The sequence below is a fragment of the Charadrius vociferus genome, unplaced genomic scaffold, assembly GCF_000708025.1.
Source record: "Charadrius vociferus isolate BGI_N301 unplaced genomic scaffold, ASM70802v2 scaffold261, whole genome shotgun sequence".
NCBI lineage: Eukaryota > Metazoa > Chordata > Aves > Charadriiformes > Charadriidae > Charadrius > Charadrius vociferus.
Genome location: NW_009646856.1, coordinates 247,922 through 267,978, shown reverse-complemented (window position 1 = coordinate 267,978; position 20,057 = coordinate 247,922). Strand labels below are relative to the sequence as shown.

Below are 20,057 nucleotides of genomic sequence, written 5' to 3'. Positions count from 1 at the left end.
GTGGGGGATATCGCCGCCCTTCGCCTGTCCCGCCTTCCTTTTCCAGACCCTGAAGTGCCGCTTCCCTCAGACGGAGGGGAACCCGTAGTAAAACAACCGGGGGGGGGGAGAAGCCGCCGTCATTTTCCTTGGGCTGCTGCCCCGTGTCACCTGCCACCAGCCTGACATGGCGGTCGGGCGACGCGGTGCCCCCACCTCATCCAGAGGGGTTCTGTCCTGGCGGAGGAGAGGCCGGGAGCTGTGCCGTGCGTTCCCGCCCGGCAAAGGGCTTGGGAGTCGGAGGCCTGCGTCTGCCTTCACAGCGCCTTGAACCAGGCTTTGCCTTCATGCAGTAGGGCCGAAATTATGCCTGTAGGCGTTCACAGCAGTTATTTTATTTCATAGCTGATCTACGAGAATTTTGCGCTGGACCCTTAAAGACCAACGCTCCAGTGAAGGATGAAGGATTTCCTCACTGCTCGGTGATTTTTCAGTGTTAGCGTGGACTGCAGTGCTCCGGGTTGGAGGAAACCTTTTTGTGCCTCTATGACTCACGTTAGCCATTAACATAAAAAAACCCCAAAACCAGATCCAAACAGAGCTTTTTATAGCAAAAAAGGAGGAAGATACATGAGATTTCAGGAGAGAAGTTCACAATTCCCAACCTGGTAAAGCGGGCAGGCGTGCAGGTACAAGCAGAGCAGGCCATACGCTAAGATAGATAACTCTGAAATAAACTAAGTAATAGCAGTAATATGAATGCTCCATGAAATGTGGAAAGCCCCTTGTCTCCACACACACCTATAAAGAGAGAAATAGCATTCAAATGTTGTAAATTGGGAAAAAAACCCAAGACCTAGGGAGCTGCACTTAATGTGTCTATGACAGGGCTGGGATGAGACTGCTTCCCAGCCACCCGCAAGGACGTCCTGTGCTTTACAGGAGTTAATTGCTTTCAGCCAACAGGCCAGAAACACGGTATGGCAACGCCCCGCCATCCACCTCTTCTCCATCCTTTATTTTAGTGTTCCCTCAACAGACATGAGATACCCAGCATTGCCAACCATCATCATCCTCCCACGTCTTCATCCTTGGCCCCAGATTGGCATGATGGACCTCAGTGAGTAGCAGGTATCTGAGGAAGAAGATTATGATAATGATGAAAATGTAACTGTTCGGGGGGAGGCAGGGAGACCGCTTGCCTTCAGAGATTTGCACCCTACCTCCAGTTTCGTGGATGAAGCAGCAGTGGTGTTACAGAACAGTGGTCTGCTCTAAAACCAACCAAAATTGTCAGGGTGTTTGCAAGGTTCAATCTGATGTTACACTGATCAAAACCCCAGGCCAGTACTCAGTTATCTGTTGACTTTTATGTTCAAAAGAAATGAGCACCCCAGCTGCCAAGAAGCCAGCATCTACTCCAGTTGACAGTCCTGTTCCTGCCTTTCCATCTTCAACTCTGTACTTCCCCATGTGTTCAAACTGTGTGTATTACTCAGGGCCCTGCATCCATACCTGCTATCCCGCTCCCTGCCATTTTATTAATCCACAATTGCTTCACTCTGTTAAATCCTTGCTTCGCTTTTCAGGAATTTTTTTTCCTGCTCAGTTGACAGCAGCATTTGGCTGTACATGTGCTGTGTGCCTTCCCCCACTCCATCCTGCAAGAAGCGAAAAAGTCCCAGTTATCTGCAGTAACTGGGAGACATCTCAGGATATGCTTTCGTATTCTACCTAGCAGCTACTTTGTAGATAATCTGGGATTTTAAATTGGCTGTAAACATTTGTGTTAGTTAGAAAATGGCATAGGAGTCCTCAGCTCAAAGCAGAGAGGTTCGGATTCACTGCTGGAATAAAGAAATTCCACTATTGTTGAATGATGTTAATGATTTTAGCTTTAAACTGCACTCTATTCTACCTAGGGCTATGTTGGTGGGAAAGTTGTTTGGCATGAGTATAGTAGAGTAATTATTCCATCCTGACTTTTCTGGAATAACGCTTCCTGTGGCCAGTTTATTTCAAAACAGGAATCCAAAGTGGAATAGTTACAACCACTTCCTTTTAGATTAAATTTTACTGATGTAGCTGCAGCGGAATAGACCTGCCATGTAGGTGAAGCCTCAGTGTATGCTTGCAGCTCTTATACTTTTAGGACCAAAATCTGTTTGGTTGATTTTCTCACTTATTTCCTAGGCTGTTTGTACTTTTGATTCTTGTGTTATTTTTTCAGAATTAAGAAGGCCTTGCTCTGGCTATCCTATGCTGTAGTGTAAAATAGATGATGTTCAGTGATCTTGACATTGTTGTTTTGACATTTTTCATTTTGAAGAATTTTGCCCAGCCACAAAATAATTTTCCCCTCACTTTCTCACAAAAAATAACATCAAGCTTTTGTCATTTGTTTTTTTTCTTCCTCTGTCTAGACAGGCTCTTTAGCTAAGTGGTGTGATTTTGTTTATCTCTAATTTCAACATCAGAGTCACATTTCCCTCCTCCCTACCTCTTGTAAATAGGGTTTTGTTTACCACTGTCTGTTCTTTTGGTGACAAAAGCCACATACTGTCATTAGTTAGCAAACGTTTAATTATGTTGCTAGAGCAGATGGAAATCCAGCCTCAGGACCTAGGGAGCAGGTCAACAGAATTTTAAATTCTTCCATCTTTCTCGTATTTTGCATGTTCCATATCCACTTCAACGGCTCTTTAGCACCAAGTTGAACAAGCGTGTGGGGTATTTACACTTACGTGTGTGACTCTTCCCTTACTTTATTAAATGACCTTATGGCTGAAGAACTGCCGCTGTCACTTTAGTTTGATTTATCACAGCAGGACTTTCCTTGATGGGTGAACTCCCACCAGGATATCAATAGTCTCTGGATGTGAGTAGCAGGTGGCCTGATGCTTTACCATGCGTGGCAGCTCTCGCCGTGGTTTCTTCTCTGTGAAGAAACTCATCAGCCCGGCTTGCTGTTCCTCACTTATCTGCCTATTCAAATATATCTTAATGGATTTAATTCGGGCTTCTAGCCTGGCAGCCCTTTGCTGTCTTTTAATCTTTGCCTTCATCTAGCAATCTGTTTACAAGCCTCAGTATACCAAAGGACTTAGTGTGGGCATTATGCAGTCTTCCTTCGAAAGGCCTGAGCATTAATATGTTTTTAATAAAAACAAATAAATAGAAAAACCTAGACAGATAGACAGACTTAAATGAATTCTAATTATAATACAAATAAACAAGCAGCAAGTGTTGACTTAAATTAACAATTTACACTTGGCTTCTCTCTATACTTATTAATTATTTTTGTAGTGCTCCTTCTCATTCATAGATAATATGTTGATTTTCAAGGTAGAAATAGCCTTGCATTAAAGTTAGAATGTATTTCTATTAATCAAGACAATTGACTATTATCAAAAATATTTAACCAAATATATCTAGCGATATATGATAGAAATTTGCCTCGCTTTTCTTTTCTATTTTGTGTCAGACAGGAAATGCTGAATGGGGCGTTGGTATTGATACTGCAGCATGACTAATTTTTCTCATGATCTTCGTCAAGTTATTTTTGGATGAAAGCTGGAATTTTATTAAAATGCACAATCTAAAATAGCAATACTGAAAAACACAGCAGAAATGTACAGGAGAAAAAAGTAAGCTTATTACAACATATTTTGCATTTAAACTTGGTTTATGAAATGGTAAAGCATTGTCCCTACTTTGTGCACTGAGCTCATTGGTTTTGATTGTCACGGTTATGTCTAAAGAGGTGTCCCTGTGAGCGCTCCTAGGCTTCTGTACCAATACCCCAGCTACAAACACTGCCAAACCCAGCCACGATGAATGCCGAACCTTGCTGTAAGCTAAGACAGGCCTTACCAGGGGGCAATGCGTCGACTTCCTTGTTGCTGACCTACACATAGTGTGAGGCTTTAAACCTCTGCTTTGCGGATAGTTGCAGCTGTGGAGAGTCTTTTGCTGATATATAGGGGTTTTAGGTTTATTATTAGCTTGTCGAAATGCAACCGCTGTTGATGTGACACACTTTGGTACAAAACTAGGACAAGGTGACCTGAAACATGGATGACTTCATTGTTTTCTGAATATACATATTATCTTAATGTCTATCCATGCGTTAACCCTGTGTGTATAGAAGCTGAAGGGAGTTAATGCATAGGTGGCATAGCACTAGCTATAATTAAGGCAGGTCCCTGAGAGAGAGGGAGATGGAGAAACCATCTGTCACAATCTGCTCTCTCCCAGTGAAGAGCACAGCACCTGGCCACATGACCCAATGGATTTAGGTGAATCAGGGAGCAGGTGTATTTGTCACCAGCGTAAAATATCAAACCACTTACAGCTGGTAATGTTTTGTTATTCTTGGGTACAATATACATTAGTTTTAGTGAAGAACTCTAGTGTCCTCAAGATCCTCTGTGCTCCATAGCTGTCCTGACCGTACGTAGTAACTCTTGCTGCAACAGTACTGGGGTGAGACCTGGACAGACATCACATCCTTGCCTTAGGCTCTGCTTTCTCTGGAGCAGAAAGATGAGTGATTGTTTGTGCAGGAGCCACAAAATGCTCCAGGAGATCTTGCAGTCCAAACCATAGGAGTGTCAAGTCAGTGGGGTTTGCTGGAGTCTTGGATTGAAAGTAAATTTTTGTTAACCAACCTCCCAAATCTGGTTTTTGATCAGAATAGATCAGAAGGGGAAACCTAGTTTTTCCTTTTTTTTTTTTTTCCAAATTCTACTCAGTTTGCCAATCATTAAACTGGTTGGTCTGCTTTATCCACTCTCTATCTGCAAAGAGACTGGAGTGATCCCCAGCTTTTAGACTTACAAACTGGGTTCCAAGGCCTTGGTGATGACCCTTCTTGGCTCACTGGTTTGACTTCCCTTAAAATGTCAGCATTAAACACACTGCTTGAACATTTATAAATGTAATTTACAATATTTTTAATGTGTCAAAACCTTAAGGCTTAATATAGGTGGTTATATTTTGAAAAAATAAGAATATATTTGAATAGAAATCTGGATTAAATAATTTTTAAAGGACTTTTAAAATGAGTTATCTTTTATTTTTCCTTGGGCAAGAATTCCCCCTTCCCACTACTGGGTTTACAGATGAAAAAAATTCAGAGTACAGACTGTGAGGATTTCAAAGAGCTTTGATTTTATTTTAATCTCAGGTTAACTCAAAGCAAACTAGAAGCAGCGGAATTAGGAGTTACGCCTTATTAGCATCCGCGCTCTGCCTGGGAGCTCGCACCAATAATTATCTCTGTAGATTTGTGTGTCCCAGCCTTTAGAAGTAGGCCTGATGTGCTAAATTCAGATTTTAGCTTTGCGAAGAGCCGAGAAGGTGCCTGTTAGTTTTTCCACTGCAGCAGCACCTTGGCTCCTTTGCAGATACACGCCGCAGCGGGCGAGCGCTGGGGGGGGAGCCACTAATGACAGCAAGGTGATGCTGGTGAGTCTAAGCAGGGGGTCAGGTGCTGGCTATCTTGGGCACAAGTGTCCGGGGCAGATTTGTGACAGGATGCAAAGTGGCTTAAGCAGGAAGCCGTGAAGAGCTGTGGCAACAGCAAACAGCCATGACCAAGGGCAGCCCGGCTTTTTTCCAGCCAGGAAGATCCTGCATCCGAGGTCCGGCTTTACTGCAGCGCGACTGGAATGATGGGGTGCAGCAGCACCCAACCAGTTCCAAGCGCACGACTGCTGCTCGAGGGACACTGTGGGCATCTGGGTCCTGTCTGGGCACTTTCTGGCACCTCTGCTTTTGGGAAGCAGAATAAATACTGCCTAAATACTGGCCATTCCTTAACATATTGGACATATTATCACCATGCCTTCTGACTTTCCCATTCTTACCCCTCCCTATCCACTTTCATTCCTCTTTCTGTAGTAGTTTATTCTCTCCTTCCATTCATCCTTTCTCGTGTTTCCTTCTTCATGATGATTTTATTTTCTCTGGAATACTTTCTTTTCTCTCTGTTCCATCTTTTTCCTTTCAAATGTATGCAAAAGGGTATAAAGGTATTCCTTTGCATCTCTTCCAGCTGTACGCAGCATGTTTGACATTGCCTCAGGAGTAAGAGTGTGGCCAGATCGGTGTAAAAAGGGAAAGTAATGTAGTCACTGCAAACTGAGTTTAAACACATGGGTGATCTGTGGACCAACGGAGAACTTTCTTCCCTGTAAGTAAGCAGTAACAGATGGCAAGTGGGATATCTCTTGTTTTACTAAGATACTTTATACACAGTAATTGTTACAGTCAATTGGTGATTAGGGTTTTGTTGATAGAAGCTGTGGTTGGCTGGTGCCTTTGAAAATCAGGTTATTTATTTTGGTGCCTAAATATGGACTTGAAAATTTTGGCCAAGGCAATTTGCTCAAGGTCATTACCCTGACTCAGGGACAGGACTGGGAAGAGAGCCCAAATCTTTTCAGCACTCCCTTCCTATTGATATTCTGTACAGTTTCAGTAAAGCAGATGTTTATATATTCAGATTATGTGCCAGATTATAATGAAGCAAGTGATCAGAATTAATTTGGGAGGAGTTAAAAGGAGCTCCTGTGGAGTGGCACAACCACTTTGTGGGAGTTTCTGGAGTGAGACAGACCCAAGGCAGAAGAAAGAGTCCATGTTGCATGGGAGCACCTAGGCAAACTATTCCTGCCTTCACAACATGGTGCACCTTTTCTTTTACAGCCTGTCTGGATCAGTTCCTGGGACTGTCTGGGCAGAGCTAAGAGAGTAGGTGTGAGCTGGCGCTGCTGCACACGAAGCCCTGAGATGAGCAGACCTGAGGTTTAAGGCCACAAATTGCCAAGTGCTCTGGGGAATGGTGAGCCAGGTTTATCATAGTTCCTTTGCACTGTAGTTCCTGTGAAGATTAGAAGAGTTTCATACGTCAATATAAAACCTTGAACTTATTACTGAAATTATCACAGTGAGAGCATTTCCCAGAGGACATGAAATGATTTTAAGAAACCGGTTCCCATTTACTTTCCTTCGGAAACAAGACAAGTGTGTTCTGTAATTGCTGCAGTTTCTGGATCAGTTTCAACACAAGGCCAGGCAATAGTATATTTTCATGTTCCATTATGAATCTGAGCTTTTTTTTTTTTATTTAGAACAGCATATGTTTGAGAGTTTACCAGCCTGGGAACATAGTGAGGTCCAGAGGTAAGCTTTCCTACCAGAAGGGACCGAGAACAAATCAAGCAGTACAGCCTCCAAAGAGTTTCGAGAGCCAGTATTCCAAGTCTGCGGCACATCGTGATTTTCAAATCCCTTCCGTTGGATTTGGAGAACCCAAACCTCATTGAAAGCACTGTTTTCCTGTAGCCTGCCTTTCAGCTGTTCTAACAGATCTGGTCAAACTGAGTAAGTATCTCAAACTAATTCCCGGGCCATCTATGTCTCTGCTCTGATTGTAGGAATTTATTTCTAGTTTTGCTGTCACAGAGGTAAAATATTCCTTGCTCTGTTTTAGGATCAAAGCAGAGAAGAGGGACTAGGTACCCAAGTTTGGCTCAAACCGATGAAAAATGGACTCTGGCTTCTTTTTTTGTGGCTTTGAAAATGTTCTCCATATGTATGATTTGTCAGAAGATCCTGGATTCTGTACTGGCAACTGCTGAAGCTAACAGCCATGCTACATAAATAAAGCAAATTTTAGTCACCATGTCTTTACTATAGTTATTCAACCTGGAAAGCTGACAGATACCAGCTTCAAATGCATGGCATTTCCTGCAGAATCTCATGTTGAATCCAAAATTAAGGTTCAGAAATGCATTTGGTTGCTATGTGGAAATGTTGGCCATTCCTGGATTAGTGCTTTTGAATAAGCAAATGGCTAGGTAAGGAAAAAAAAAACCACCAAGCAAACAACAGAAGTTTGTGTTTCACGCTTCGAGTGACCTGGCCAAGTGTGGCTAGTTTCCCTTTTAAAATCAAATGACCATGATGCATCTCCTAGGGTCCTGGAGTATGAATGCTAAAAGGATTAAAACTAGTCAAGTCACACAACTTTATTTTATTCTTTACAAGGGCCATGTTAAATCTGAGACTTTATACCCTTTGTTTACACAGATATGGGTACAAGGCAGGAAATTATGTAATTTAACCTGTGCCATGAAGTAAAATATCCCTTTTTGTTCTGTTTTGGAGTCAAATACACAAGGAACTGTATTTTCTCCAGTTCTTTCTTACTGAAGTCTTTTTCATTAAAAAGTAATAACATACCAAAAAAGTTACAAAAGCAATACAACTATAATATAAATATTTAAGTGAAAACAGCTTTGTAGTAACTGCTCGAGTAGAAGGAGTCTATCCACACACCCTCCTTTCTGAACATCACAGCATTGTTGGAAAGCAAAAGAAAATCAGGGGACTATTTGTTACCACTCAGTTCTCAAAGGTGTAACAAGGTACCCAATCTAGACAGAAGGGGAATGGAAAAAACAGGATAAATAATAAACCAGCATAAATAGTAAAGAGCTCACTAGGTTTTAAAAAATAAGTTAATGTTAATGATTTGAAATTTTATTAACAAATTTTAAATCTTTAAAAAGGCATTTGAAATACTCTATAGCCCTTTAAGACCATTCTCAGAAGAGAGAGCAGAACCCTGAAGACAAAGATGCCTGCAAAGTTCGATGCAATGTTTGCAGCCAGTTAAACCTGGCGCTTTCTCTTAAAAATAAAATAACATTAAGCGTTGGGATGAGGGATTATAGTATGATCCAGACGGTCTTTTCCAGGAAGATTGTTTTGTACCCCCTGAATCTCCTGCCCCTCCCAAAACCTGTCAGACATCTGCCTCCAGTATCAGCCCAGCTCACCCAGAGCTCAGGCAGGCGAGTCCAGTGTTGTTGCTGGACCTGTTTGGAATTCCACTTCATCATCCTTTTGATCACGGCACTATTGTGCTGTTGACATCGAGGAAAAAAGCCTTGTGCAAGTAATTATTTTGAAACTGAATACATCTAGGTTCCATGGTGTAAAACCTACTGACACGCAATAGCCCCAAAGTCACTTCAGCAGCAGATGTTACAGATGGAAAACAACTATATAAGTAGTTTAACTTGTTTTCCTGCGGTTGTGGGTATCTTTTTTCCAGTCAATATATTTGCTAAGGCACCGGCCAAGTTAATTTTAAATAACTCAGTGAGGACTACTGGAAGCCTTTGGGCAGTTACTCCGCACTCTGTCAGATGTACCGATTAGAGAAGTCTGAAGTATTTATCGATTCTATCTTCTCATCTCTGTGCATGTTATGACCTAATTTTATCTTCTACAATCTTGCACTAGTTTTTGTAATTTCCTGTGCAAGGAACAGCCCTTTTTCTTTTTTTTCACTAAACTAACAAATTACTATTTTGCATGACAGCTCACAATGCTTAGCAGAAAAGGTTTCTTTTAGATCTCACTCATCTTAGCCTTTCATCTTTATTTTTGGCCTGCAGAGAAAAAAGTCTTCCAGCAAAGTTAGTAATGCAAATTATTCAACTTTCATTAACATGTAGTTCATAATCTTTCTGCTGTTGCAGTTTCTCCTGGCACTAGAAATAAATTACAGCTGCTAGAATATAGTGTTATTCTTTCTGTATCTATCTGAGTTGGGAAAAAGTGCTTCATTTTCTCTTTTTCTCAGCAAAAGAGGAAAGTCTGTTCAGTGAAGCAAAAGTTGTTAGGGTTAAAATTAACTGGAGGAAATACAATCCATAATTAAGCCAGGCTACTCAATGCCACAGATGCAATATGAATAGTATTCCAAGTGTATTAGCATGACAGGAAAATGGGGGCATTTCTCAATTATTGGAAGGCCACTGGCTACACAAACTTTGCACAGAATCTGTAAGGGGTACGGGACACGCACCAAACTTTCAGAAGTCCGTAGAGCCGTCCAGCCTCAAAGCTGTGTCCACATCAAGCCCAGCTCTCTTGATAGCACAGTGTGCATTAAAAGCTTCATTTTTTGCTCCAGCGTGACTGATGCCTCCCTCGCACACGCGTCCCAGTGACATTCACCGGAGCACGTTGGGTAAAGCCCAGCTCAGCAGCCACCACCGCCAAGGGCAGGGACAGCCAGTGCAGCTTCTCGTAGCATCACCAGCCCTGCCTGGCCCAGAGTGGACTCTCACTTGCATGGCTAAGGCAGGAAAAATATACTCTTAAAAAAAAAAAAGCAGATAAACTTTTACAGTGTAAACACACAGCTGCAAAGTGGGGGGGAGCAGCATTTTGACTAGGCAGATAAATGGGCTCTTATTAGAAAATTAAGTGGTGCTCCTACAAAATACAGTTATTTCTCAGTATTTCCTCAATAAAGTGGACTGTGGTGTAAAGCAAGCAATTTGGGGCCATATGCTTATTTATCCGATTCAACAGCATTTGCTAAATGTCAGCGGTTTCGTGAGCAGCCTTTTCTGTAGCCATCAGAGTGGTAACAAATCATGCTTCCCCAGCTGCAAACAAGGCACGGACTAGGGCGGTGGGGAGGAGACTGCTGAGGGGACAGAAAAAGCTGTATTTAAACAGTTGTGTTTGCTTTTCCGTTAAAAAAAAAAAAAAAAAGGAAATCTTGGAGATCTCTTTTTCTGCCAGAACACTGCCACTTTGCAAATGCTGCCAACACAAACCCTGCGAGCAAGCCAGCTGACATCAGCTGACCAAGGACATGGTGGGACTTCGGACATTTTATCCATTCCTCGTCAAACAGGCAGCCTTTTGTCCGGGCCGTTTAACCAAAACAAGCCCATGAGTAAAAGCAGAAGCCTGCCTATGGAAGGCATGCTAAAGTCAGTGCAATCTTAAGATACACAGCACCAGAATTTACGTGAACTGAGCTCAAGATCAGTCCAGGTTTGCAATCTCTTTCTCAAATAAAATGGGGTTTTTATTGTATTGGATACACTGTGGGATAAATGGGTAAGGGAACATTATCCCTGTTGCTGCCAGGGACTTCGCCACCAGCGTTTGTGAGAGGAACCCAATAGGATGTGTGACCTGTAAGATATTTCCATTGGAGATGACCAGTGCAGTCTGGCTTAGACTGGTGATGAGGAAGAGCAGGCTCATGTCCTTGCCTAGATTAAATGAATTGGTTAATTTCTGTGTAGCTCAAGCACATACATGATTGTTTTCACCACAAAACTGGCCACTGAAACCAGCTCCTTAGCTGGCAGGTGGAGTAAATGGATTCAGTAAGTGACTGAGGCTGTCTCTGCAGTGTCTTTGGTGTGAGATCTGTGCACTACCAGGTCAGAATAAACATGGTTTGGCTCAGACATGGGACATAAAGTTGTTTTTCCCAGAGTCGTATTAGCCAGAGTTTACAATATGGACGTAAAGTCCATTTTATGATGGGGGGATGCATGGAGGTGCTTATGTAAGGACAAGTAAGTCAGGCGGTACCTGACTGAGCACAAAGCCTTTCGGCACAAAAATTAACACGGCCAAATTTTTAGAACAAATCAGAACCCACAGAAAGGATTTAGTGGAGATCAACACTCTGCATTGAGTGGCTCTGCTGTTTTCAGTCTGGCCCTGGGAGCCAGGTTAAAGCTGGATGTCTTGTGCTATCAGGCCGTATCTTACGAAGCTTTTCCACGCCAGATCCTTGCAGAGCAGGCTGAGGCGGTGGGGAGCACCCATGCAAACTCCAGGGAGCTGTACCAGCCCCACGGAAGCCCTGGGTACTGTTATTCTGGCTCCGTACACTGCGCAAGGTGTGCATGCCCTCACGAAAGAGCGGCTGTCTCTAGAGGTAGAGGAGGACGGAAAGCCACCGCCCTGACAGGATAGTTTCCCCGTACCTTTCAGTAGGCGTATGCCATTTTCAAGGAACAAGTACAGTACATATCGGAGCATTTCTAGACCAGGCTGGCGGTTGGTGGTGTTAGGAGCTAAAAAGTGGCAAACAAATGGGATAATAACCCTGTGGCCTGCTCGCTTCCGCTTTGTACCAGAGGAATTTCCCAGATTTCTCAAAGCTCTTGCCCTTGTGGAATAACAGAGTCCTACTGAGGAATTACCACCAGTCTTTTTGCATCATCCCTGGAGCCACACCGGGTGGATGGAGGGAGACGCATGTTGCCCTTCTCTCCCGTACAGCTCGGGATACGGGAAATGGAAATGCTTTTTGCCTCGGTCACCGCTTAGAAATAAGGCTTAAACCCAGATGGAGTGGAATCTGGCCGCTGGCAGTGGGACACCTTGCTGGGGTGGGCTCGGTGGGCTCCACGCTTGCTCTTTGGGCTTGTTTGACACAGGGATGGTCCCTGCAGAGGAACAGGGGTCCCACCAGAGGCACAGCAGACTGAGCCAGTCAAGAAGGACGCCAAAGACGCCTGTGAAATCCCGATTGAAGGTGTATAGGCTGGGTTTAAACTGCTGGGGGGAATATTAAGGTTGAAGCACCGGCTGGTGGCTGTTGGGGTGCGTTGGTGGGGCAGCGCGAGAAGGTCATGCCCCCATGTACATCCTGCACTTTACTTCCACTTTTGAAACCTCTAACCCATCACTTCACGTGAGCAGCCTATTCTGTGGTTTTTTTGTTTGCTGTGTAAAACCCGGTGTGCTTAAGACTGAAAAAGAGTAAGAAACAGCAGCTCTGCTTGAATTATTCATTAACTTGACAAGTTTATCCCTGCATCTTAACCGCTATTATTTTTATTTCCATATTCCTAGATTCAAAAGACCCTGACTTTGGGGCAAACCAGACAAAAATCAACATGGAGACACGCTCCTGTCTCTATACGATAAGGCTGTTGCACAAAGCAGGGCGTTCCTTGGAGCGTTCCTTGTTGCTTTTTGCATCACTCCAGCAAAGGCTGTTTCAGTATGGGCCCAACTGTAATACAAAACAAGTATGTCCATGGAAATTCAAATCTTGAAAAATTAAATATTTGGATCCTCACTGACACACTGCAAATGCATTTGAAACATTCTTGTTTCCAGGATAATAGCTACATAATTAGGCTAAGCCTTTCACACTTTCTCTTTTAACCCATTGGATTTATTTACCAAAAATCATTGCATAGATATGCCCAGCAAACGCCCTAGAGAACTGTTTGTTAAATTGTTTTAAATTAAAAGCTTAAATATAGAGGTTCTCTCTTCACGAAGTGCTAGCTTTCATTAAAACTGCGAGCTGCTCATACTTCATCCCTTGCACCCTCTTTAAATCCTCTGTTTGACATTTTGAATGTGCCATGCAGGTTCTAATACACATTACACAAAAAGAGCTATTATAAAATTCCTGACTTTTTCTTGTTTGCATGACAAAGGGGGAATGGCAAATCCTCCAATTGGACCAGATAATCACTCTCCTGTGAAAAGCCTACAATCCACATCCTCTGTTCTCTTCCTAGCTGAGCTTCAACTGTTTGGTCAATAATTTTATTTTACGTGTGAAGCCCATAAATCATCTTCCAATACACATTGGACAGTGAAGAGTCCTGGTAGATAAGACATCAGCCACAGGAGAAATCACATCCAGGTCCAGGAAAGTCGGGTGCTGCTGGAGCAATTGGGGATTTTCATTTCATGTAATCATGTTTTTTTGAAAAGCCCTCACTATATAGTAGGGCTACTCTCCAGATCAAAGACAAATTGGATGGGTAAAGGTTTACAGGATAGGGTCTTCTGACATGTTTAAAGAGAGACCATTACAAATGCCTGGACTGCAGTTTTATCCCCATGACTCTGACTATATAAACATAACAAATTCACTGCTGGAACTGAGTTAGCCGGCTCTTATAGAGCCTATCTGAAGGAAACTTTGTCAGCCACCTGAACACTGCTTAGGTGCAGTTTGCAACCGAAGCCTCCAAAGCGGTTTGCCACGCGACTGTATTTGTCCCATGCCATGAGAATCAGTAATGCGCTGCTTAAACGGGGAGGCAGCCCAGAGCGAACAGCCGGGTGTATTGGAGCCTTCCTCAGGGGCCGAGAGAGTCACAGAGATTTCAGAAAAAAAACCTTCCTCCTTTTCTTCACAAGAGCAGGAGGTTTTGACATGATTTGAAGTTGAGGCGGTCAAATGAAGTGGATATTTTTCACTGCTATTTGTGTCTTGGGAATGAATATAACAGAAAATATTGATTTGTTCAGAGAAATATGCTGCACAAAGAGAAAGATTAAAGAATGTACTGCCCTGGGCCACGCACAAACTGTTAGTTTATAGTCCATGTTTCCATTTTAGCCTTAAAACTCAATTCAACTAAATAAGATGCCCCTTTAACATCTAATGGAGACTTTATCATATTTAAGGAAACAAGTTTCTTAAAAGGCTATAAAGGCAAAATGAGCAGTAAAGGGTATAGTTAGGCTCTTTCAGACGGCTTTGTTGCTTTCCTCTGCGTAAGAAACACGCTGCCTCAGCTGACACTTGTTTTAATGAGGGATGAACCACAGCGGGGTGCTTTTGTACAAGTTCATTTCATCGCGTCCTCCAGCCACACTTTTCTCAGCACACACCATTCAGCCTGGACATTGGATGAAACTGGACCAATTTTGACTCATTCACAGAGACATATGAAATCCAAAGATCTTTTCATGCTGAAGACATTTATGTATGCTCAGGCCCCTCTGTACTTGTTACTGCTGGAGAGAATGAGAATCTGCCCCAAGTGTCGTGCTCCTTCACACTTTTATCGACCACGTTTTATTTTTTTCAATTCACTTCTCCTGGGATTGGTTTCAAAAATAGACTTCTGCATCTTATGCCTGCAAAGGCTAGGGAAGCAAAGGATGTGAGCTTCAATTTTAAAGGTTGACTTCAAGGCAAACATGCAGCCCCCCCCCCTCAGCCTCCAGGTCGGCTTTGCTCTCCGGAGACAGCTCTCTATTGTGCTGGTTGATAGCGTTCAAAATACCAATATTCTTCATCCATGTTGTGGAAAAGCAGAGTGGTTTCTCATGTTCCTGAAAGGTGATCTGCCTTTATATAAAGCCTTCTTCTTTTAAGCACAAGTATTATTAAACCCACAGGAATCCATAAAGAGTGATGGGACATTTTTCTAAAATGTCAGGCCTGTACATCTTCCACCTTCTGTGATTCAGAAGCAGCGTAAAAGGCCATAAACCATTCAACTGCTGTGATTCACTGCCCTGATTCATACACTTGATACAAATATTCAGAGAACAAAGTGGTACCTACCCCCCAAAAAAGGATTTTAAATGATTTTTTAATGCCTGCCATAAAGAAGGACTTACAGCTAAAGCATTATTCTCCTGACTGATATTGGCTATTTTAGGTAGCAAGTCCCCTGCGGTAAAGATTGACGCTTCCTTTAAGAATCGTATGGTGCGGTACATAAAGCAACGTACTCTGCAGATGTGTTTCCTCCCTGACCGAGGCTGAACATGAGACACTGATCACTCAGAAGTTTTCTGGGCACAAGTTTACAGGGAATCAAAAAAGGATGGAAACTTCTTCCCCGTGGAGGAGTCTGAAAGCTCCCCTAAACCTTCTTGTATTAACTTTGCAGTAGATGAAGGTGTTAAACTGGCATGTGTCTACTGACAGGAGAGTGATCCTTTTAAGTCCTCTGCTTCGTCCCCACTTGTGGAATTTGTTGTGCCAGTGGGACAAGGCTGGCTATAAAACCCCAGTGCGGGGGACCTCCATCCCGCTCAGGCAGCCTGCCACCACATCTCTGCCGAGCTCCCCCCTCCATCTCCGCCACGCAGGCGGCGGCTTCCCTGACAGAGGAGGATGGACCCGAGGTTCGCTCGGATGCTCTGCATGCTCTGCCTGGTCATCATGGTCCAAGCGTTTACCCAGGAAGGGTTCAAGGAGGTGTTGCTGAAACAGCTGGGGCTCTCTGAGATCCCTAAACTTCATAAGAGGGACTTGGTGGACCTGGTTATCCCAGACCACATAAAAAACAAATACATCTCCATGCTGAAGCGCCACAGGGTGAAGCGCCGAGCTTCGCCAAGCCTGGCCGGCATCCTCAGGGGGATCCCTGGCAACGCAGGTAACGTTTCTGCCGCCGCCGCTGTCGGGAACTCGCAAAGCTCTGTGCCGCTGCCAGGGGAAGCTGCCCACCCTCGCCTGGCCGGCCGCAGGATGGGCAGAGGCAAACCCATGGGGGGAGAGTGGTTTGGGTCCGGCTCCAAACCTGAGCCGGGTAGAAGAGGTGCATGTAACAGCATCTTAAAGATTAAGACATATCAGTAACTCCTTGCACCCGGAGAGGGGGTTCCCACAGCCCTTGCAAAGGGCAGGCTGCTGCTGGAGCCTGATAGAAGAGAAAAGCCGTGGTCCCCAGACAACATTTTGGGCAGGTGGAAAAACAATGTAAAAAATAAATGTCGGTAGAAAGTGTAGACATTGCAGTCTTTTGGTCAAAACTCCAGAAAGTCCTCTAATAGCAATCACACCTCTGTGAGGATGTTCCACTCGTTTCTGTCTTTTTTTTTTTTTTTTTTTTTTTTGGAAAAATATCAAGGAGGAAATCAGCTGTATGGACACAATGGTGTCTGCACAAGGACACTTAGAGCTTGTTTGCAGTTTCCTGCTTTGGTGCCCACCACTGGCACAGAGAGATGGGCACCTTTCTGTGTTTGCTCAATTTGGGGGCAACTTATATAGGAGATTTCTTTCGGTGGCCTCCAGGTTGCAGAGACTCAGACATAGAAGAATAATTAGGGCATTTGCAAGACATTGATTCAAGTATGCATTAGAAAAGGTGTGTTTAGTGGCTGTGTCTGCCACAAGGGCTCGAAGGAGTGTGTTGTGATGATAATTGTGGACATAGTGTGGGGGCTTTGCTCACCAGGATGGCAATGACAGGTTGTCTTTTTTTGTTCCCAATGCACAGGCATGGCAGGAGAAGTTCTCTACTCTGACACTACCACGCGCCAGAACCTGATCTTTGACATGGAGGGCAGAATACCTAAAAACAGTGAAGTGACAATGGCTGAACTGAAACTCTTCAAAAAGCCTCTGGACAGAGCAAACCTGCCTGCCAAGCAGTCTCACAGGCCTGTCTCCAACGCCAGAGTCAGCGTGTACTGGGTGCAACGGCACCATGATGGTACCAACAGGACCTCCCTGATAGACTCACGGTAAGAAAAGGACCTCTCCTGAAGGCAGGACTCTGCTCACGGGTTATGGGTCCTCTGGGCCAGGTTTGGGTGTCATGTGTTTGTGCCTCCGGTCAGTCTGATGGGGTGACATCTGTAGAATTTGGCTCTATAGCCTCTGAACCGAGAGTGAGTTTGTAAAACAGATATTAGGTTGAGATTGCAATGAATGATGATTCATTGAAATAATCTGTTTCTGTGACAAAAGATGGTGTACTGCTAGGTCTTGCCTTCTAAAAACCTCCACCTGGTTCACTTCTCTCTCACTCTCTAACTCACATAGGTTACTGGCTGCTAGTATTCTTTCCATTGGCCATTTAATTAGCTGGTTCAAATAAGTAAATTATGCCCAAAAAGCGCATCTGATTCTATAGCCTTGAGCTCTGTGAAAGTTTTACAACCCTTGAAGGCAGAATTAGACATCAAACCGATTTTCTGGGTGGGTAGAAACTTACGGCCCTAATACAGCTAGGACAGGAGCAGGTGTGAGCAGTGGTGTTTACGAGGCTGTCATCACAAATTCTGAGGCTGCGTACAATCCCGCACCCGCACCGCATATTTCTGTATGAGCGTGAATGAATACCTTGACATGAGCATGCACAAAGGGTTTTATTTAGCCCTTCATTGTCTGCCAGATCTGCGTGCTTCTTTTTTGAGATGTGAGTTCATTGCCACGGGTGCTTGCCCAGAGCGCTCAGCAAAAATTATCGTGGAATCAAGGCACGTGATAATCAATGGGAAGCAAATTATCCTGCTGCAATAACAGCGCTGCGAGCCCGGGTTTTATCTGATGGGCTTTTCTCTAATGCCGAGCCCCTGTCGTGCAGGCTGGTTCCCATACGTGAGTCGGGCTGGAAGAACTTCGATGTGACGCAGGCCGTGCATTACTGGCTGCGAAACAAGAGGCGGGAGCCAATGTTCCTGGAGGTCTGGATTGAAGGAGAAAGAGTAGGCAGCCATGCCTCAGAAATGGCCAAAGCCGTGCGGTTCACCTCTCAGGACCCCAAGGATAAAGCTCTAGGCAAACCTGAACTGGTGCTTTACACCCTCGACTTGGAAGACTATGGGTACGTATGAAACCTAAATATGTACTGTCTGTGGTGTAAATTTGCCCCTGAATTATGGTACTGTGTGTGCCAACCCAGGGCGCACAGCTCTTGCCCTCGCAAGTAAACCACTGCGAATGGAGGAGTTGGAAAGTTGCTGCTGAATCCCACCTCTCCTCTTCCTGTATTTGTTGCCTGAATATTCAAATGAAACCCGAGCGTGGTCCAAGTTTCCCATCTCAGGGCCTGCCTGTGCTATTAACAGCGGGGATTATTTCTCCCACCTTTCCAGTTTCCAGTTACGGCATCAGTTCTTGTATCTCCTTTGGTGCGCAGGGGCCCCGGGGACTGCAAGGAGGAGGCGGTGATGGGGAAGTCCACCTGCTGCCGGCAGAAACACTACGTCAACTTCCGCGAGCTCTCCTGGGCACAGTACTGGATCATCGAGCCGGCAGGGTACCAGGCTTACCGGTGCTCGGGGGGCTGCCTGCAACCCCCCAGCCCCCTGCGGCGCTTCGGCTACGGGCAGCGCACCTGTGCCGTGGCAGAGAGCTCCCCGCTCCCCATGATGTACCTCGTCAAGAGGGGCAACCGCACTGAAATTGAAGCCGGTGAGTTTCCCAACATGATCGTTGAGAAGTGCAGCTGCCTTACGGACGGCATGGCGCTGGTGTGAGACGCTGGGTGGCCAGCTGGGGGACCTGTGGCTCTCACGGGGATGCCACCCAGTCCCCCGATTCCCCGCAGCCCTGCCCAGAGCCACCCTGGTCCTCAGCCTCAGGGCCAACGATAAAGGTCCTGGGGGGACCCCCAGGCACCAGCCGGCAAAGGTCAGCAGCAGCTGGGGCTGCGGCTCTACCGCACTCCCCGCTACCCTGCAGAGAGGGTGCACTTAAAGGCACTGTCTGTATAGATGGGCTCAGAGGAGCATCCATCTCCACGTATACCCATGTGAGGGGTACCTATGGAGCCTAACGTTTCCTGAGGCCCCCTTGATGCTAGCCCAATTTCATTGGATTTGATGGAGCTGCATCCAATTTATTTCAGTCCCCACACCTGGAGTATTGCAAACAGCTACAGGCAAAGGAGGAGTGATCGCCACCGGGTGAAGAAGAAGTAATGTGTGGGTTCAGCTTTTCATTCTTAGACGCACGGTGTTTCATAAGATTTGGTCTTTGTCCAAGTCATGTTTATGGTGAATTGTAGAGCAGAAGCACTTACATGTGTATATTGTATACACACACACATGTGTACATATATATAGTATATGAATATATGTATGTATAGTCTACATACATATTGAATATATACATATTGTCTACATACATACATATATGTACATAAAATATTGTCTAGAGCTCAAAGGAACTTGTATATGTGCGTATGTACCGTATACATGTATACATGTACATAAAATATGATGGGAATTCATAAGATTATAGTTTTGGCCCCTGCACCATGGGCTTAGCACAGTTTTAGGCAGAATTTAGAGTTCTGAAGTCAATGGCAATATTAGGAATTAGGTTTGCTCACATGAGTAACACTTTGTAGAACCAGGGCCTTATTTTTCTGGTTGTATATACAGTTACTTTAACCTAGGGATATTTTCCACGTTTTGTGTGCTTTCAAACTGAAAGAAACAATAAAATACAATTATTAAAGTAGCCATGTGTTTGCTTATATTTATTCTTAGCTCTAAAAGTGGAGAGAAAAAAAATCTGCCATATTTCTGAAGGTACCCTAGTGCCTGGTTCCTATAAACACACACACAGAAACAGCTCTTCTCAGTCACCTGTGTGGTCCCGTCTGCTTCTGGTAAAGCTTCTCTGCTCAGGCAGGGACTGGGCTGCATCGGCAGGTGGAGTAGAGCCTACATCACCACCGCTTCTCCCTGAGCTGCTGTGGAGTTTGAGTCAACACTTTATT

At 44.4% G+C, this 20,057-nt stretch overlaps 1 protein-coding gene across 1 annotated transcript; it reads left to right on the top strand.

The window, feature by feature from the left end:
* The first annotated feature begins 15,757 nt into the window (after nucleotides 1-15,757).
* Nucleotides 15,758-18,807, top strand: LEFTY1 (left-right determination factor 1). The gene is made up of 4 exons (XM_009894329.1): nucleotides 15,758-15,974; nucleotides 16,821-17,067; nucleotides 17,913-18,152; nucleotides 18,468-18,807. The coding sequence occupies exons 1-4, from the start codon at nucleotides 15,758-15,760 to the stop codon at nucleotides 18,805-18,807; spliced, it is 1,044 nt and encodes a 347-aa protein (XP_009892631.1).
* Nucleotides 18,808-20,057: the final 1,250 nt, after the last annotated feature.